The 21395-nt window shown below is 45.7% G+C and overlaps 1 protein-coding gene across 4 annotated transcripts in view; it reads left to right on the top strand.

The window, feature by feature from the left end:
• The window catches only part of MED27 (mediator complex subunit 27), a 247206-nt gene that overhangs the window by 54929 nt on the left and 170882 nt on the right, over positions 1 to 21395 (top strand). For all 4 annotated transcript variants that reach the window (XM_010810432.4, NM_001040546.2, XM_024998766.2 and 1 more), the window contains 1 exon segment: positions 14660 to 14790. In XM_010810432.4, the coding sequence (XP_010808734.1) occupies positions 14660 to 14790 (131 nt within the window).

Here is a 21395-nt window from a genome sequence, read left to right as displayed (position 1 = left end):
GAGTTAACTTTCTCCCTTTAATTTCAGCCTCCTTGGTCATGGTTTTCCCTACTCTGACCTGTGCCTGTTAAAGACTTGGTAAATAGTTTTGAAATGCCAGTTGGTGATATATGGGCCTCTTTAGCATTTCTTTGATTTATGTGCAGTGCTGTGGAAAAAGGCAAAGAAAGCAAATTATATGGCAAAAAATGTTGCCAATCTTCACTTTTTTACTTGTAGTTTTAAAAAGTACACTTATCAATCACATCTGATGGATTTTCTTTTTTATAAAGATTGAAAATTTAACTATTTGAAGACTCTTGCCGTGCAGGTTCTGTGTCTGCTTAATCAAGTGCGATTTAGAGCTTGGGGTAGAGTCTCAGAATTCTAGAAGCTCTTTCAGTCTCTGCTGTGTGTCCTGCTAGGACACTCTTCAGCAATATATGCTGCAAACAGATTTTTGTGGAAACATTTTGCATTCATGTTTCAAACCCTGAGTCTGTGCAGTGGACCAACAAGAGTTGTGTCTGTAGAGTAGCTAATTGTGACTGGTCTGAGGTTTCCTTGTGTAGCAGATTCATGGTGAGTTCCAAGTAGAGATTGACTTCGTCAATCAGTGAGTCGACAAATATTTTTTAGATTGTCCTATGAAGTGAAGTGGCTCAGTCGTGTCTGACTCTTTGTGACCCCATGGACTGTAGCCTACCAGGCTCCTTCGTCTATGGGATTCTCCAGTATTCTTGCCTGGAAAATCCCATATACGGAGGAACCTGGTAGGCTACAGTCCACGGGGTCACAAAGAGTCGGGCATGACTGGAGCAACTTTAGCACGCACGCACTGTAGGTGGTTCGGCTGCGGATGGGCTCGGGCTGTTTTGAAAAATGACTTGAGGACTCTAGTGCCCTTTGCTTGTACCACTCCCAGGCCTGATGTCCTCAGGGGCACCCCTCCCCCAATCGTCTACCAAATAAAGTCCACAGAGGGTGTAAAAAATCCATACTGCTTGGGAGGGTATGGATTTTTAATTTGTGTAGGCCGGGTGTGTGGATCTGGCTGGGCACAGTTCCTGCGATGCCTCCGTGCCTCTTCTGAGTGTTTTCTTATTTCTTCATTCATTCGTCAAGTACTTACTGAGCTGTGTGCCAGGCACTTTTCTGGGTGTTGGGGCCCCAGTGGTGATGGAGAGAGCCGGGGTCTGGGTTTCAGGGGTGCTTTCATATCCAGTGTGTTGTTGGCGGGTGTGGCGGGCGAGGGGTAGAGCAGGGGACAGATACACTAAACCCAGAAAGAAACAGTGTGTATCAAATACCTCTTTGGATTTACTGCTGTGGTTAAGGAGAGACCCTGTGGTGTGATGAGATGACCTCCAAGAAGGTGAAGTTCAGGCTGAGACTTGAGTGACAGGAAGTCAGAAGTGCTGCCCAGCCCGCTCGCCACCACGTGTCCCAGGTCCACAGCTCCTCCTCCAGAGCTTCCGCGTCCGTGTTCTGGGTTTGGAATGTTCTGGGTTATTGAAAGGTAGTATGGTTCGTATACCACCAAGTTCTCCAGCAGGGTTGGGGGCAGTACCCTGTAACCAAATGTTGTGTAGCAAGACGTTTGACTGTTCACACTAAGTGAGATAAATTAAGATGTAAACAGACTCACATCAGTTCATGTCAGTTTTTGCTGCCACAGGAATTTTGGCGCCTATATTGATGAGAAAGCTTTTGACTTTCGGAACTTTTTATACATTTTTATACTGCAAAAAAAAAAAAAAAAAAAATATCGTGGGTCTGTAATGCCAGCGCCTTGTGCACCTTTCACCTCTCTGGTGTGAGAAGGCACTCCCTGGGTGAGGGGGTATGCACGTTTGCACCCTCACATGGCGGCGGGCAGGGGCCTGGGTGAGACGCGTCCCCGTCTGCTGAGGGCCTGTCTGTGGGTTCACTGGCTCTCTCCACTTCCCTGGGAGCCTCACAGCAGACCCTTATTAACTGAGTGACTGGGAAAGACCGAGCTGGGGAGGAGGGGAGGCCATGGAGCCCCACCGTCCTCCCACTCTGCAGGGCCTTCTGCATGAAGGTGATTCAGAGTCCAGATTCCCTCCATACTCTGGCATTTAGTTCAGGTCTCCTGGAGCTGTCCCCTGCTAGTTACGTATTCATCTATTCATTTACTTAAAAAAAACACTTTGATACAAGGGTTTGTTTAAAAAAAGCAAAGCAAAAAGGAAATAAAAATGAAAATCCTTCCGGAGAACATGCCAAGTTCTGGAGAAGCCATCGAGTGTTGTGGTTGCAGAGCAGGGACTCTGGGGCCAAGCTGTCCAGATTCCAGGCCTTAACGGCTCCATGACCTTGAGCAGGCCACTTACCATCTGTGGCTCCATTTTCCTCATCTGTAAAATAGAGCTAATAGTACCTGCCTCATAAGGTGGTTGTGTAAGTTACAACGAGCCCTATGTATACAATGTGTGTGCCCGGTCGTTCAGTCATGTCTGACTCTTCATGTGGGCTCCTCTGTCCATGGGATTCTCCAGGCAAGGATACTGGCATGGGTTGCCATTTCCTCCTCTAGGGGATCTTCCCCATCCAGGGTTCAAAACCACATCTCTTGTGTCTCCTGCACTGGCAGGCAGGTTCTTTACCACTAGCGCCACCCGGGAAGCCCATTGTGTACTTTGGCTCATGTTGCTGTTTTTGTGATGCTGAGCACTGTTCTAGATACTGGGGACCTAGCAGTGAAGACTAGGGAGCTCTGTGGAGCTCTTAGCTGCTCTCATGGATCTTGTATTCTAGGCAAGTCTTGACCCTCTAAAAGCCGAGAACATTTCTTTTCACATCCATCCATGTCTAGCACTATACTCGGCATCCATCAAGTCATCCCGTTCTCGGCGAGGATTTATTGAACATCCGTGTAGGCCCCTCTGCTAAGCCTGTGAGGCTTATTAAACGATGTGAGTCAGTCTGGCAAACACAGATACACAGAAAACCATACTCTAGGGTATAGTCATCAGCCCTGTAAAAGGTGCTTCAGAAAGGCTTCTGGACTGGCTTGCACAAGCTTCAGCTCTTTTCAGCTTCTACCTGCCAAGTACTTAAGGGAAAAGGCCCTGTATTTATCGGAGTATCCTGTAGCGAAAGGAGACACTAGGTGTGGTGCCAGTTGCCTATTATTTTCCCATCTCTGGTCCCAGTGGAAGCTGCTTCTGAACATCTGGTTGGATGTAGCTGATGGTAGACGTGTTGTTACTGTTTCTTCTCAGACATTCCTGGCTGCCTGCTGCTGATCCACATTTTGGATTGACTTGTTCTTCATAGCACAGTTCAGAGTTTCAGTAGGGCTGCAAAGCATCATAGAATTAAATAAATAACTAGCCCATCAGAGTAACCCGTTTTGTATCAGAGGTTCAACTCTCTTGTGATCCTGCCATCCCTGTACACTCCCCAGCCCAGATCCACCCAGAAACAAGCCTGTTTTTCATTGGCTCATCTCTGAGGCTTTTCATCAGAGGCAGGGCCTGGCTCAGTCACCCCTCGCACTCAGTCTGTTAGTGGCTCGGCAACCTCAGCGAGCTGCAATCATAGCAGACATTCCTTGCGTCTGTATTTTGTGCCAGCCACTTTGCTCGGTGCTTTCCCATGCTTAGTCTTCACTGATTCCAAGAACCTGACTGTGATGTTGCTTCTTTAAACTCTGGGTTGCTTCTAGGGTAATCATGTGGTATCTAGCAGCAGTATTATCTGTGACAGAAGAGAAGAGAACGGAGACTCCAGAGAGTTGAATAACTCAGCTAAGGTCACAGTTGGTTAAGCGGAGGGTTGATGGTTTATATTCAGGTGGTTGACTCCGTGCTTCCACTCTAATGGATTAAGAAGCTGTGCCTCAGTCCTGTTGATCAGTAGAAATAAACTGACCTGGCGTTCATTTTAAACCAAAAACATACCTGTTGTATGTGTGACTTTTGCCTTTCTTTTTCCCTCCAAAAGAAGATATCTTTGCACCACATTTGTCATAAGAAAAACCTGCATTGACTCCGGCTTTTACCTTTTCTCATATTTCCTCAGTCAGAACTTAAACCAACAGAAAACCTTCAGTAGTCCAATAAAGAAGGAAACAAGTACAGTTCAGTCCACCCTCTGTATCCATGGGTTCTGCCTCCTCAGATTCAACCAACTGCAGAGAGAAAATATTTGGGGGAAAAAATTCCAGAAAGCTCCGAAAAGTAAAACTTGAATTTGCTGTCACTGCAACTATTCACATAGCATCTGCCTTGTTCTTATAACTATTTACATAACATGTGCATTGTATTAGGTGTTATTATACAAGAAACCTAGAGATGATTTAAAGTATCCAGGAGGATGTGTGTAGGTTATATGCAAATGCTGCACCGTTTACGTAAGGGACTTAAGCGTCTGCGGAGTTTGGTACCCACCTCAGGTCTTAGATCCAGTCACCCCCAGATACCTAGGGACAGCTGTACTCAGGAAGTCTGGAGAGAGACTTTGATCTTCCTGTGCTGAGTTCTTTGTCAGCTGACTGGGAAGTGCTCTGTAACTTTCTTGTTTAGTGCATCAAGGTTGAGCCAAGTTTCTGGGCATTTTGATTGTTCGTAACTTTAAGACTAGTCTCCACAGTATCCTGGAAGGAGCTTCTGCATGGATCCTCTCATTGCCTTTGTGTGGAGTGTTTCCCGTGTTTCCACAGGCCCCATACAGCTGCCCTGGGTTCTGTGGAGAGTTTTACACAGAGTCGACCACGAGGCATCACAGTGTGATGGATTCCTTTCCTTGTTTGTACGAGAAGAGCCAGGCTGGGGCGCCTCCTCAGTGTACCTACTGGTTCAGAACAGCCTGGAGGGGGGGCATTTTTCCCTTTTTCCATTACACTTGCCAGTTTATTATCTGACATGTTTAGAGTGACGGTGTTTGATTAAAAGAAGTGAAGTGAAAGTCGCTCAGTCATGTCCAACTCTTAGCGACCCCATGGACTATACAGTCCATGGAATTCTCCAGGCTAGAATACTGGAGTGGGTAGCCTTTCCCTTCTCCAGGGGACCTTCCCAACCCAGCGACTGAACCCAGGTCTCCTGCATTGCGGGCAGATTCTTTACCAGCTGAGCCACAAGGGAAGCCCAAGAATACTGCAGTGGGTAGCCTATCCCTTTGCCAGCGGATCTTCCCAACTCAGAAATTGAACCGGGGTCTCCTGCAGTGCAGGCGGGTTCTTTACCAGCTGAGCTATGAGGGAAGCCCTCATTAAAAGGCAGTGCTTTTACTTAGTTGTGAACATTCTCATTCCTGGTATTGTTGGAAGAGGTGAATTTGGGGGCATAGTCACTTCTGATAATCACAAGACCAACTCTGTCTGTTCCCGGGGCGCTGGGCTCTGTGCTGAATGAAGTCTTTTGCATGCATCATATCACTTCATTCCTACCACTGAACCTTCCATTTCTTCATCTGTAAAAGGAGGCTCCATGGGGTTGTTGTGCTATAAGGAAAAAGCACTGTTAAAGTCTGCTTTAGGGAGTGTGCTCAGTCAACAAGAGAACAGCTTTGTCCTTGTGAGAGAAAAAGAATCCCCCTACCCCTCATTATTGGACTGAGGAAGAAACAGGCTCAGAGGGGAGAGAAAACACCCAGAGATGCCCAGGATCATTTGTGCTGAAGCTGAGGTTTGGACTCTGGGCCATCTGACTACAAAGCTTGTCCCCCTACATGGTAGCCACACTGCCTCTGGAGTTTCAACCTTTCTGCCAGAGTACAAAGGAAAGCACTTGCCTCCTTAGACTTATTGCCCCTTAAGCCACCTGACCTTGTTCCTCCTATTCCTGAAGGGAAAAGGCAGTTGTTAAAAAAGATCAATAAAAAAATGCGTCCTCCTGAATGTTTTCTTCTGTTTCCTGATTCCTGCTCTCACAGGCCTTTGACCTGAGCAGCTCACTGTTTCTTTCCTTCCACTCCTGTTATTCTCAGCTTGTCTGACATCACGGTTATAATCTTTTAAAGTCAGTGATCATGAGCCCACTTCCTGTTCTTCCTCCTTCTGAATCGCATCTGTGCTTCCTTTCCTTCTTCCCTACCTCCTGGCTTCATTTCCTGGGTAAGGGAGGGGTGGGGTGAGGCTGGTCAGACCCCTGATTTGGAGCCAGTTGCCTCCCAGCCGATGACTGGTTGATAGAAGCAGAAGAAGCTGATGGGGGCTGCTTTTGATGGTCATTGAAATGATGCTTAAAGCAGAAATTAGCATTTTCATGACATGAGATAAAGGAAGAGTTAAACTGTCCAACTACATCTAAGCTGACTTTGAGCACATAGGAATCATTTTTTCTACCTATAAAAGAAGTTTATAATAATCTAATTGGAATTTTAAACTGATCAGATTGATCATTTTTTAAAAATCATGTTTACTAGTTTCTTAACTGAAGTCTTTTTAGTGATAACTCGGCAAAGGATTAATGCTTAGAAGTCAGTGGCTAGAATCAAGATGTGGAAGTGACCGGTGATTTTCACGTTACTCATTTCTCAGTTGGAAAAAAACCCTCGTTTTCTTTTAGGGGAGGAAGAGGGAAAAAGAAATAGCCAAGGACATACCTATTATATGGAAATATTCAGTTCCACAGACCTCACCTATGAATGTTTGGGGAGAATAACAAACTAGTGTTTGTCATCAGGCATGTGCTGCTTGCTGGGCCTCCAGCATTGCACACTAGGCTTTGTTTAGAGCAAAGAGCTGACTCACTGGAAAAGACCCTGATGCTGGGAAAGATTGACGGTAGGAGAAGGGGGTGACAGAGGATAAGATGGTTGGATGGCATCAATCGCTCAATGGACATGAGTTTGAGCAAACTTTGGGAGATGGTGAAGGACAGGGAAGCCTGGCATGCTACAGTCCAAGGGGTTGCAAAGAGTCGGACACGGCTGAGTGACTAGACAACGACAGTAAGGTTTTACCTGACACCCGGCCTCAGACACCACAGGGAGCCCTTTCCCCTCTTTAACTGCCTGAAGTGGAGACTTTTGGTGACTGGTACAATGTTTGTGTTTAATAAACATATTTAAATTTTACCAGTGCAAGTTCAGACTGCAGTTTCATAGAGAAATACAGCAACATAGAATTTCGGTGTTTGAGGACCTTCGGCATAATTCCAGCCATCTGTTTTAGCCTCTGGCCCAGGCCTGAGGCATGCAATAACAAGCTAGTGTTGGGCATTTCTGGTGGAAACACGAAGCTGAGTCCGGGATGTGTGCTGTTCCTCTGCCGCTTCTCTTTTGGTCAGGAATAGAAAAAGGGCTAGGACGCACTCTGTGTTTGTGGGATCCAGTGTGGTATGTGAATGGATAGTGATTCTAGGGCGGTCCAAGCCTAATTGCGGGTGGCCCTCCTGACACGGGCTGCTTCCTCTAGTCGGAATGCAGGTGAGCGAGACTGCTGCCACGCTGTCCTCCTCAGAGAGCGTGTTCTCATGTCAGCGCTCGTTAATAAGCTGTTAGGGTGCCCTCATCCGTGCACTGCCAAACTTGCCTTGATCCTGTTTGTATTTCCTGCCTACGTCTTCCTAAGTGGCCCTGTGACCTTCTGCCAAGATCCTTGTGAGCTTGTGCACTGCACTCCGGGACCCTCAGGTACAGAGGCTGAGAGCCTGCTGTGAAATGTGAGGTGGTTCACAGGAGATGGGCAGCACCCTAGTCTGTTGGTGTTTGTAGCTCATCTTTGCTTTTTGGCTTTCTTTTGTCTGCTTTTTCTCTCCCTCTACAAATAGCCCCTGTGATGGGTGTTTCCTCCATTTTTAGCCGCATTCACAGTTTACCTTTTAGTGAATCTGTTTGGATATCTGAGTGATAACTCTTCCGACTGATTGGCATCCTCTCAGTATGATAACGTGCATACAGCTGTAGTGTAAACAGAAGCAGTTGTGGAGAAAGGCCTATTAATAAAGGTGTGAGTTCTGAAACATTCCAGGGGAACAATTCTAAACAAGCCTAAACATTACAGATATTTAAGAAAGAAAAAAGCTGCGGTCTGTCCTCTTGGTTTACTTTTTTGACAGTTTTAAAGTCTGGACCTTTGAGGATTCACGTGCAGGAAGTAGAAACCCAGACGGCCTTCGGGATGTAAATGAGCCCCAGTTGAGCAGAAGCGGGCCCCTTGGTTTGGTGTCCTGCTTTCATGGTAATTGAAAGGCCTGAGCCCAGCTTCCCAGTAGAGAACAAATGGGCAAAGAAATGGGAGGCTTCCTTCTTATGGTTTATTGATGCTGTTTTGCCCAAGTAAGGAGATCATTTACCCATAAAAGCTCAAATCTGAGGGTGTTTTTCTTTCTTTCTTTCTTTTTTTCATACTGGCTATTTGAAAGAAGCATTAGGAGATAAAAGGAGAAAAGAAGCCAATATCATTGTCTAATATTTAGATAAAAACCAAGCAAAACAATTAGATTTATGATATTTTTCTGTAGCTGTTTTCCTTGGCACGGATAATACCAGGCAGCCTTGCTTATTTCTTTCCTTAGAGTTATGTTCAAAAGAAGAAACAGGGCTTTATTGTAAGACATGGTTCTTTCTCATTAGCTGGGAACAAAACACTTTTCAGTAATGAGGGGCAAAGGTCTTTGCAACTCAAAGTGGTGACGAAGTGTTCCTAGTTTTGCACAAATATTGGTTTTAGTTGAAAGCTTAATGGTTTAGGAGAAATATGGCTCCTAAGTATGAGAGTGAGAGTCTCACAGGAGCCTCCCCCACCCCGCAGTGCCGCATACGCACGTGGCAGCTTCACGGCGTGTGGCTCCACCCAGGTGTTGTGGCTTGAGTGGATCGAGGTGCCGCACGTCCCTGGGTTGGCGCCGGGAGCCTGGCGTGCGCTCTTGCCTCTGGGGAGGGTTTGCAGTGCCCTTGGGCCCACCAGCTCTGCAGCGCTGGTCAGTGCTCTGCAGGGGAAGTGGTCTTCCGTGCCTGATGCCCTTACCTGCTACTGTCGTGATGTATTACACAAATAATCAGAGAATCCTAAGTAAAAACAGATGATGCGTGTGGCTGCTCCTGGGCAATAAGATGATTTATAAAAACCCACGAAGCACCCCACAAGCACAGTCGCCCCGTTAGGACACTGTCAAGGCTGCTAGGAAGGTCAGGTGTGTTACTGCTGAGTCTAGAAACGAGGTTTTTGACAATCTTGAGGTGTCTGTGGTTTCTTGATTGTTTTGTCTTTGAAGTTTTTGTTGCTAAATGGTATTAAAACCATAAAAGGAGAGCATTTAAAACTTCCCCAAACTCCCCACCTTAGACATGACTGGAGTCAGTAGGAAGAAAAAGGCATGTGACATCTCAACGCTGAAAGGTGAGAGTGAGGGAGCGGACAGGAGCTGGCAAACGCTGGCGATGCTCTGTGCTCCTTTCCTCAGCTCCGGTTCCTGGCCTGAGAAGAAGGGCCGCATTTCACAGCCTGAGCAGTGATAATAAATGCCCGGTCCCGCGGTTAAAAAGATGCAGCACACGTAAAACAGCAGGACAAAGTATGTGAGTTGAACCCTGAATGGCCTGTTCCCCTTTTACGATGTGTGAGACCCTGGGCTGGTGACCACTTTACGATCAGAGTCTCCTCTCCCATAAAGTGGAGTGGAGTGGAGGTGGAGGGTGGCTTCTCCAAGCCTCCTCTGTGACATTAGAATTCTGTGATTTGAAGCAATTGGAGGGCAGTCCCTATGAAGGTCTTTTCCTGAGCTCAAGCCTGCAGAGGGGTTCGACATACCTGCTTTTTTAGCATTTAGAATAAAGAGGGAGTCAGGACTCTTTCGTGGCTCTGTCACGACAGTGAACATCTGCAAAGCCGAGAGTCTGCTTTTGTTAGAAACCAGCCTCGAGAGGGCTGTCTGATGGAGTCGTTCTGTTCTCTAGGTTGGCTCCAGCCACAGCCAGGCCAGGGCAGCGTCACCAGTCGGTCAGCCCACTTATCAGTTGACAAATCCATGAGCATCTCCTGTACTTAACGCACTACCCTGCACACCGTAGAGAATACAGAGTTATCAGTAGTAACAAGGCTGTGTCCTCACGGTATGTCTGCCTCGTGGCCAGCTTCACTCCTGGCCCAAGAAAGAACACCAGGCCTCCCTACCGGGATGCCGCGTCCCAGAGACAGAGAGGAGCTCTGTGCAGGGAGGAGGGGTGGGGTTCTCCAGCCCTTGATCTCTTCTTCCCCTCCTGTGGGCCCCGCTGCACTCAGGCAGCCAGAATTTATCATAGCTTGGCTCTATCACATTCTTCATCCAGAGGGTTTAGTTACTGGAAATGCCAATGTGTCTTCCTAGCGTTCTTAGGAACCTATATGTAATTTTGTGTAAAGTGATTTTTTTTAATGGAGTTGAAATGCCTTAAGGTTAAGGAGAACTCTGTCATTGCTGTTTTTAACTTGCTCCCCCCCGCCCCAAAGGAGCCTTTGATGGAAAAGAAAATAATGATTTTCATGGTAGGAAGAATCAAACCTTGATTGAGCTGGCTTATAAATTTTGAGACTTTGAATGTTAGTTTTCTTAAAGTGGGATTCAGGCCATATGGCATGGGAAGGATCATGTTGCTTATGAATAGATGCTATACCCCGGACTCCAGGGGGGTTCTAGCAAACACATCAGCTTTTAAGTTCTAGGCCTGATTAAATGCCAGTGGCTTAATCAGTATATTGAATGTGATCAGTGGGATGGATTTCCTTCTGTTTTCTTCTCAAACTTCTGTCTATTGCAGAACATGTCCTTTATTTATCTTGGAGCAGGTAGATCATTCAGAACAGTGTGGAACATGGAAAACCAGTTGGAGGACTAACTAAGGGGACCATTGCTCACTTGATTTTCTGAAACTGAGATTTAAATCAGAAACTTTGCATTTGAGTTCTGTTTTTAAAATAAGTTCCTTTCATATTGTTTCCTCTCAGTCTGTTTTGTCTTTGTAATTTGAAGCATATTAAAGCTAACTGGATTTGAGCCTCAATAATTTGGACTTTAAAAATAAAGACCTTAGGCTATCCAGAGGAAAAGGGTTTGCCGTTGTATGAAATTGTAGGGACGTTACTTCACCAGTTTTTGGTGAAGCCAAATACCCTTGTGATGTGTTTAGAAGCCTAGAGCTTGGAATTAAACTTGAGAGTTTGGTGGGTCCTTGGAGAAAATGTAATGCAAATGAGCCATGTAAGATCGCACAGCTTTTATTAGTAGCAGGTCCAGCAGCACATTCTAGAGGCTCTTAGTCTGTACATTGGAATTCACCAGGACCTGATCATGTTCCACGCTTGTGCATGTCTAATATTACTAAAACAGCACTTATTCAGTAAATCAAGGTTTTCCTAATTCAGAGTTGTGTCTCCCTCAGATCATTATGAGGTGTTGAAAATATCGCAGGCATAGAGCTAATTAGTAGGTATAATTGATTAGAAAAGGCTTTAGGTTGAGAACTGACGGAAAAATACGACGTTCGTTACAGAAAGTGGAAGTTTGACATGGATAGGTTTCTCTTGGAACCGAGAAATTTGCTCTCAAAATTCAGAGAACACGGAAATAGCTAGACTGCCAAGCAGCAGCCAGTAAAGACCCCCTCCCCCCAGCTGGCCACGCAGCACTCCCTTTCCCCAGCTGCAAGACGTGGACGTTCACAGAATGGACTGTTTGATTTCTCTCCCACTTTCATTTTACTCTTGCTGGTTAGTGGAGAAATGATCTTGGATAGAAAAACCACATTACAACTTTGATAAGCTGCCTTTTGAAATAGAGTTGTTTCCATGCCACAGACGTTTGGAGCAAAGTATGTTTATTGAAATATATTTTTGTAGAAAATATTACCGAACCTGTAATTGAACACGTATGGCAGTATTTTGAGGAGTGATATGTTCTTAATGTTAATTTGTGGATTAGCTCTGAACTCCCTTCTGCTGTTTTGAAACCATTGGCTGAGTGAACATTTTCCAAGAGTCTTTGCAGATCTACGCAGTGTTTCATGGAATAGAGTATTTAGTGCTTAAATAATGTATAAATCCAGTTGGACAGGAGCTGCCTGTCAGTTTTATTAACTTTGACCTTTTCTCCCATTATAAAGATGCTTTGGTAAATATTTAATGGACCCCTTATAGATCTTGACAGTCGGAGCTGTGTTCCTGGAAACTGGGAACCGTATATATGATTAACAAATGTCGCTTAATCACTGTGAGTCAGCTTTCAAGGGCAGGTTTTTTTCTGGGAGAAGAAAACTCCTTCCATCTCCATGTGCTCTTGGGTGTGGCATACATTGAGAGCATCCAAGGTGGTAGAAGTCTCATCGGAAGCCTGGGAAAGACAGCAGCTAGCATGCATTTCTGCTGTTTGGGGGTTTTTGTTTGTTTGAGCAAATGATCAAAATGATGCCAGGTGGACAAAAATCACCCTGCCACTCTGCATAGTTAGCAGGACTCTTCCACTCAAAAGAGTCAGCAGGGCTGGAATGGCTGAGCTTGCATGGACCCTAATAAGATACAAAGGAGAAGGAGAGCCAGAAGGAGAGCCGGTTCCTGGAGCCAGGAGGGGCCCCTGCCAAGCTGTCTTTCCCTTTAATTCCATAAAGCCCCGTGCATATTGCACTCATTGCAAATTCTGGTGGGGAGGATCGAAACCCAAGTAGCTGACATTTTGAAACATTGTCTTTCAAACTTGTACTGTCCCTTGCTTCCATTGATTTCCCATTTAAGAAATCTGTAGGAGAAAAATAAATTTGAGCAAAATTCATTGGTCTGCGATGAGTTGTTAGAGCCAAATTGTACCCCCCTTTTTCCACCTCAAGAAGAGCTCCGTTTTATTATGAATGTGATATGTCTCTGTCTCGTATTGTGCAGCCATGAGGCTCCCACAGCAAATCGACCAAGTAAATCAAGAGCCTGTTAAAAAGCAGTATGGATGCTCCAAACACAGACATTTCAGTCTTTGCTGGGTCGCTGGATATCTTCATTTTTATAGCCACTTCAAGAAGCAGATCGTTTCAGTTGGTTGTGTTTTCTTTCACTCTGTTTGTGTGCAGCCCAGTGGCTTTATGGGAGGCCATTTATTTTTCAGGACGTTATTACCCTTTGCATCCAGGGCCCAACCCCTTTTATATGGTGGTCACCGATTTCATTACCATGAGCTTTAATGTAGCTGACTCTGCAAAGGAAATCTATGCAATGGAAGAGCATTTTGAAAAGAAATTCAGAGTTACAGAATGAATTACTGTTTGTATATTCAGTTAATTCTAAATAAATGTTTGAAAAACCTTGCTTAATTTGAGGAGGGAAAAAGAAACATGTTGGATGTTATAAATGGTCTCAATCCAAGTTTCTTAGCTTGGTGTTTTCAAGTTCGAATGTTTTATTTACATCTGTTCAAAATTGGGATACCTTTCAAGGATAATTTTGTTATAGAGATGGATGACAACTCTTCACATCTAAAGTACAAAAGTATGGGATTTTAAAAGGAAAACGGGTGTCACTGTCACATGTCAAATTGGAGATAAGCTTCATTTGGTAACGAGCGAGAGTGATGAGCTGTATTGTAAATCAGAAGATCCTGATGATCTGAGTTGAGGGCAGGGGGAGATTGCCTGAGTGGGGCACAGGGGAACTTTCTGCTGTGATGGAGGTTGCACCTTGATGGGGGTGACAGTGTCACAGGCGTATGTTACCAAGACATCATCACACTGGACACCTAAAATGTATGCATTTCATTTTATATGAATTATAACTCAATAAAGGTTTTTTTTTTAGTCCTGTTTGGTTTAGAACTAGGCAGTGTTATTTCTCTTTTCCAATAGAGAAAGTCTAGAGAAGTAAAATGATCTGTCCTGAGTAACCTCGAAGCTCAGCAGTTTGTCCAGAACAAAGCAAATGATGCTGGCTCTGAGCCCGCTTAGAGTCTGCTGCGTCCTCACTTGCATTGTTCCAACTGCATGTGCATGGAGTGGAATTAACTTCTCCAGCCAGTTCTCTTCAGTGAGCCTGTATCCATTTGTGTACATTGTCATGAGATGCATTTCTATGCTTATTTTTGTGATCGATACTTGGATCTTAACCACTGGGAACAGCAGCCCAGCTGTGTGTTTGAATCTGTTTATGGTCAGCCTGTTGCGCTGCTGTTGACCACAGTGGTCTGTGACTTATGTTCTTTATTACAAGCAAGACATGACAGTAGCAAGAGTTCCTATAACTAATTTTTTTTTAAGGAAACCCACTGGATCCTCTTTTTAAAAACCATTTACATAAAGCAGATGTGAACAGGAGTGAAAAAAGAAGTAAAAAATTATCACAGTTCTCCTCAGAAATACACTGTTAACCTTTTGGAGAGCACGCTTTAACCATCTGGAGAACGTTTAAGTACCTCTTTGTTTACAATGCCTTTTCTTTTAATTCAACAAAATGATGTCGTAAAGTTCTTTATGTATTTACCCAATTTCCCTCTTATTATTGGGCATGTAGATTGATTCCAGCTCTTTATCATTTTGTAATGCCATGATGAGCATCCTTATTCATGCTTGTTTTCCTGTTTGTCTGATTATCTCCTATGAATACATTTCTTGAAGCAAGATGTTAGCAGGTATATTTGAAATTATTAAAAATGTTCTGAGCTGGTAAGATGTATCAAGTACTGATAGTTTAATAGCCCTTGTCCTGCTTTTACCAAATGTTATTTTTCTTCCCCTTTTGTTTGGTTCTCCTCTGCAGTTGCAGTACCACGCTGGTCTGGCATCTGGCCTTTTGAATCAACAGTCGTTGAAACGTTCTGCTAACCAGATGGGAGTGTCTGCTAAACGTAGACCAAAGGCTCAACCCACGACTCTCGTCTTACCGCCTCAGTGAGTGATGGGTTGGAAAAAGTTCTTTTGTCCTGGGTGAACTCTAATTTGTGCTTGTTTTTGGCTATTGGAAACTCATTTTGGCAAGATCGTTCTTTCTTTTAAAAAGGTTTCTGTTAAGATTGGAGACCCTGGTCACCTATTTTGCATAGGTCTTCAAAGAAGCAGTGATGATGTGCTTCCTAGTTTACCTGGCCTGTGTGTGTCTCTAGGACTTGAAGATCCCTCATGGCTTATTCTTTGTTTCCGTTCACACTCCCTGAGTTGGCAGCGTGTGAGTGCAGTTCTCCATATTTCACAAGTGAGGCCACTGAGGAGCACGTTTTGATAAACTGCAGGCCGTCTAGAAAATCTGGTAGCACTGGGATTAGAATCAGTGCTGGGCTCACTTGCTCTTTTTTAAAAGAGAAATGTATGTGCTCTTCTTTTTCCCAGTAGGAGGGAGAGCAGACACTGTGAAGTTTACGTTTGGATGGATGGTTTTTTCACGTGTCTGCCTCTGTGTAGCTCCCCTAGATCAGGCCACTGGCCACCACTTCCAGGACTCCCTGAGGGTTCTCACATTCCCACCCTGTACACAGGCTGCCACCTCCCTAAGTTGACCACTGTCCTGACTTCTTTGAACAGTTAATTTGCCTTGTTCTTGAACTTCATATGGATGCAATCACACATTATGTAATCTTCTATAGGAGCTGTCTTCACTCAACATAATATCTGTTAGATTGCTTGTTCTTTTTTGTTGCTGCATAGTATTCCTTTGAACATGCCGTAGGTGTTCCACCCATTGGATTGGCCTTTACTCCAAACCTCAGTAGTTGAGAGCCATGGCTCACTCAGTGATGTAGAATCAGAAATTGAACACACCAGTCTTTGCTGGCAGTTTTTCCATTCCACACACAGACTCCCCTGGAAGGGGTGCTGCCTCCCAAAGGCTTGACCTGATTTTTAAACACATTGCCCAGCTCAGCCTGTTCTCCTGTTGTACCCTCTTTCCTTAATATCCTCAGTTACAAACTGCATTTTAAAGTTTCCAGTCTGAAGGGGGTTTGCAGGGGAGATTCAGTTGTTTGCCTTCACACAGGATCTCATTTATGTTATGTTTGGTTAGCAGATATTTATTATACCTCCTGTCTGCCATGCACTGTCCTCAGCTTTGGGGATACAGTCACAAGCAAGACAGACATGGTCCCATCTTCCCAAAGCTTTTGATTTACTGGGGAGGAAAGGCAAAAAGCAAGTACCCCTAAACCAATAAGTAAACCAGTACAGTAATTTCTGGTTATGGTAAGTACTTCTGAAGGGAACACATAGGATGGTAAGGAGGGGAGGCTGCTTAAAACAGGTGGTCAGAGAAGGCCTCTCCAAGGCGCTGGTGCTGGGGGAGACTTGAGAACAGGGAGGAGAAAGACCAGTGAGGAGCTGGGAAAACTACACGGCATGATTCTGGGGGGGTCTCTTCTCTCACCAGTGGATGTCATAGCCCACCATTTGTATGACTTTCAGGGTTTCTTCACCCGTAGCATTTGCTTCCAGGGTGGGATGAACATAACCAGCTGGCCTCCAGCAAGTTCCTTTCTGTCTGCCACACACACAGGCGCCATCCTTTCCAGAGCCAGCAGGGCCCGCTTCCTCGAGTGATGCAGGAAAGAGGGAGTTTTCACCATTTGGCAAAAAGCTTCCTCTGTCTGATGTTTTGCACATGTTGACTTGGCGATTCTGCACATCTCAACTTTTGGCTCTCAGAAGTCTAATGGGCCTTATAACTTGTCATCCTCCCTGCCTGGCTTGTCTTCTGAGGCAGGATGTGTGGCGAGAAGTGAAAGACTTTCTAATGGTCCCACAAGACTGGAGCCAGAAGTGTTTGTTACTAACTCTCTCCCGACAAAAGTCAGTTCGTAGTCCATCTGTTCACCATTTGTTAATTTGCATTGGCTTGAAACCTGTTTACAGGTGACATGCTATTATGAGGACACTTAGAAACTATTTTAAGCAGCAAGGCAATCAACAGACTCTGTTCTCCTGCCAAGAAAAAAAAAACTGGGTGTTCACAACTGTCATTATAAATTTATAATAAATCACTCAAAATACTTAGTTTCAAAGAGAAAAGTGGTTCCCGTGCCCTAAGAACGCAGTGTTGAAATGATTTTCTATACTTGATAGCCTCTTTTCCTGTGAAAATTGACTGTAGCCTTTTCATATCCTTGAGCTTTGTGGATTCACATTATCTTGACATCCCTTTTAGAGCAACTCTCCAGTAGGCGGGATCTATAACTAAAGGACATTCTGCTCACTTTTACTGAGCACCTACTATGTGCCACTTACTGTGTTAGTTGTCAGGAGTAGACACACCAGTATATGGCATAGCTGCTGACCTAATTGGATCATACATCATTAAAAAAAAAAAAAAGAAGAAACTAGTAATATATACATATTGTAGATTTTGGAAAAAATCAAAGGTTATTAAAAAAGAAAAAATAATAGTGCTGCACCCTGATAAAGGTATTGTTAAAGTTTTGAGGGCTGTTCTAGAGTTTTTTCCTATGCATGTGTAATATAGAATTTTTAAAAACAAAAACCAGCCTTTAAGAAGAATTGTCTTCTGATACTGTTCTGTATCACATCCCAACATTTATTGTAGTTGTTAGTTTTAAGGTAGTATAATTTGACCCATGGAGTATTTAAAATTGCCTGTTGATCCGCCGTGTTGTGGTTTTATCATAGGACATTTCCTCATTACAGAATTCTTACTATAAACATGGTATGACCATAAACTTTATCTTTAAGGAAATCCCTTGAACTCCCTTATAAGACAGCATCTACGTGCTCCAAGGTTGCTGCATTTCCATCCATTGCCACAAAACAAATCCCCCCAGACTTAGTGGGTCTAACGACAATAAACATAATCCCCTCTATTTCCTGTGGGTCTGGAGACTGGGAGTAACTTGGTTCAGAGCCTCTCATAACATTGCTGTCAGATAGCCAGGACCATAGCCATCTGAAAGTTGGGCCAGGGCCCAAAGGCCACTTCCAAGGTGGTCACTCATGGCTGTTGGTGGGAGACCTCAGTTCCTCCCCACACCTCTCCACAGGCTGCCTGAGTGTCCTCTGGACATGCGGTGACTCTCCCAGAGCAGGCACACTCAGAGAAGGCAAGCCGGGCAGAGCCTGTCCTTTTTATGGCCTCACCTCAAGAAATGTAGCATCAGTTCCACCTGTTCTGTGGATTAGAAATGAGCTGCCAAGTCTGACTGACGCTCGTGGGGAGGGGGTGAGGCGCTCGCTTCTGAAGGAAGGAGTGTCCAAATTTGCAGACATATTTTAAAACCACCACGATTGCCAACAAGGAGACACTGCACAGAGAGTAGGGTGGTAGGGCCTGTGAGCCCAATTCTCTTGTTTATCCAGCAAATACTTACCTGGGGCCTACAGGTGCTTGGTTCTGTGCTCCGAGCTGGGGATTTGGAGATGAATAGGATAGGATTTTCAGAGAAGGCAGTGGCACCCCACTCCAGTACTCTTGCCTGGAAAATCCCGCGGATGGAGGAGCCTGGTGGGCTGCAGTCCATGGGGTCACTGGGAGTCAGACACGACTGAGCGACTTCCCTTTCACTTTTCACTTTCATGCATTGGAGAAGCAAAGGCACTCCACTCCAGTGTTCTTGCCTGGAGGATCCCAGGGACGCAGGAGCCTGGTGGGCTGCTGTCTATGGGGTCGCACAGAGTCGGACACGACTGAAGTGACTTAGCAAGATAGGATTTTGGCTTTTGGGATGCTCCGAGTAGAAACAGAGGAACAAATGAGCAGCAAGGGATGACCATACTGCAGCATCATAGTCAAGTGTGCCAAGTCCTAAGGACTGGATCCTCATGTGCCCGAGAAGGCCATGGCAATGCTAAGAGAGGCCACGCGGGGACCAGACTTAACCGAGTCTCTCCGCTGCCGGCCGAGAGGGATGGAGGCTTCCTTGTGGAGAGCTAGGAGCTTTCTTGCATAGGCCTACAGAATTCTGAGGAAAGGGCTTATTTCTAAACAGTGGAGGAGGTGGTTAAGGGCCGGGGGCTGGTCTCCTCACTTGCCTTCCCCTAGAATTCTGTGTGCCTGTTAGTGCGGAGGCCCTGGGGCTTCTGCATTGGCTCGTGTCAGCAGTTGGGTGGTGTGGAAGCTGCTGCCCCAAAGCCTCTTCCTGAGCGTGCTGAGACCACGGTTGTGTCAAGAATGCAGGAGATTTGTACCATCATTGATGTGTTTGTTTTTAAAGTGCAGTTGGCTTTAAAAGCAATAGTCTTTGAAGACTCGGATTCCATGCCTCACCACCACCCCCCACCCTCCAAGTTCCCAGAGGATTAGTGATTTGTGGGATTAACGATTCATATCTTTCTCCCCCTCCAAAGACGCTTGTAAGGAAACAAGATGCTGTTCATGATGAAAGATCTCTGATCCTATATTAGCATTCAGAGGGCCCTGGTGAAGCGACCTCACTCCCAGATTCCCGAGTGTTCTTCTTAAGTCTTTTGCAGAAGGACAGACACTATCGTTTTCATAAGGAGGCTGTGTCCCCCGTTGCTGGGTAAACATGGTTCGCCTTTGACCTTGTGGGACTGGTCTCAGTCTAGGAAGCGGCTATCACACTTGACTGACCTGTAAGTTGCATCCGGGGATCCCTGTGTCAGCTGGCGCCTTATTTCCTTGTGCCGTCGTGGACGGCAGCTTCCGCTCTACAAGACCTTGCTCCGTGTACTCTTGTGGCAGCGTGGGGTGTTGGTTTTAATCATTGTGGCCAAGTCACACACAATCACTGTGACTCCTGGGTTTCATCAGAGGTGAAAGACCCTTGTGTGTTCTTATTTTGCACATGTAGATCTCATTCGGGTTTTTTTTTTTTTAATACTTATTTTCATTTATTTGGCTGCACTGGCGTGTGGGATCTAGCTTCCCGACCAGGGATTGAACCCGGACCGCTGCATCGGGAGCTTAGAATCTTAGCCACTGGACCACCAGGGAAGTTCCAGGTTTCACTTAGGTTGGAAGGAAAAAAAAAGTTATTTGTTTTACAGAAAGGTTATTTTTAAAAGTATTAGCTGCCCTCCCCGCCACCACCCCGCTGGAGGTTGTGACGCCAGGCACTTTCTGGGTATCACATTATGGTTTGTGAAGAGGTCCTGCCTGTGAGACTAGGGGCGCTTCAGAGGCCGCCTTCGCTCTTCACCGGGGATGCTCCAGCCCTGCTTGCAGCCCAGAGCAGCCCTTCTGCTCATTCATGGGTCCAGTGCCCCTCACCTGCTCCCACACGTTTCTGCAGGGGCCTCCTGTTTCTCTCCCACCCCGTCCGTGTTCCCTTTCTCCTGCTTCGTTCTTGGTTGAATGGAAATGGGCGAACCCCAGAATCATCTCCTGGGAGAACACTGACTCCTAGGACCTCCTCCATTCCCCACCCCCGCTCCTCTCTGCAGCACAACTCCTGGAAAGACTGACTGTACTTGTCCCCGGTTTCTCAGCCACCCCAGGCGACAGGCATTGGTTCCGACCCCCGTTCTCTAGCTTTGCCTCTTCTAGGGCTCCACGTAAACAGGGTCATGTGGAGCACAGTGCTTTCCCCCTGGCTTCTTTTGCACGACGTGATGTTTTGGAGATTCATTCATGGGTGTGTCAGCGCTCTGCTCGATTTTATTGCTGAACAGGATTCCTCGCTGGTCTCCGGAGCACACCAGTGGCACTTCCTCGCCGTGTGGCCTCCGCCTCAGTGTTGTCTCATGCCTCTGAGAGTGTAGGGCATCTTCACTTCCTGCCCCTGCTCTTGGATGACCTACCTCAGGTTTGAGTAACAACGACACATAAAAACCACGTGCTGGGACACGTGTTGCTGGGGAGAAATGCCACTGATGGAGACAGGCACTGGCATAACGACACCGCTTGGCCACCTCAGGCTTCCAGCGTTTGAACAGCAGATTGTCTCGGTATGGCCACTGATTGGATTCTGGAAGTTGAACTGAAAGAGGCTCATATTCTGCCATTGCCTTGCACACTAGTCCCGTGAAGATATGGACTTGAAATCACACACGGTACTTGTATCAGTGACTGGATTCTCTCTAAGACACGTGGTAAGTGCTGCCTCTGCTCTTGAAAGGGAGAGGCTCCTGTTGTCTCTCGCTTAATGTGCAACTGCCGGGAGACCCGGAAGGCAAAGCGGAGACGTGGATCCGTGCTGGGCGACAATGAGGAACGAGGGGGCCCACTCTTCGTCGTCATTGACGTTGAAATCGAGAAAGGCAAATATTTGCCAGGATGAGCATACAAAACCCAGGTCTCTTCCTGTAGCTTCCTGGCCATTACATCATTCTCTCTCCTGTTGCTGATTTTCCCAGACCTTTTCTTTGAGTTTTTTTCTCAGCCGCACAGAGATGAAACTCCAGGTTTCTGTGTTTGCTTTGCTATTACAGAAGCCTTGATTTAGCCGTCATTTGATAGTGACTATGACCCTGCTTCCTTGGAGGTACCTAACCCTTCTCTTGATTACTTAGGCTTTGTTTTGTCTCCCGAGGATCTTGATATTTTGTTGAGGGCAGCATTTGGTTGTATGTTGATAGGTTTATATTTAAGTGCTTCA

This window comes from Bos taurus, chromosome 11 (genome assembly GCF_002263795.3).
Source record: "Bos taurus isolate L1 Dominette 01449 registration number 42190680 breed Hereford chromosome 11, ARS-UCD2.0, whole genome shotgun sequence".
Classification (NCBI taxonomy): Eukaryota; Metazoa; Chordata; class Mammalia; order Artiodactyla; family Bovidae; genus Bos; species Bos taurus.
Note: the sequence above shows the minus strand (reverse complement) of the source record. Positions and strands in the feature narration are given on the sequence as shown.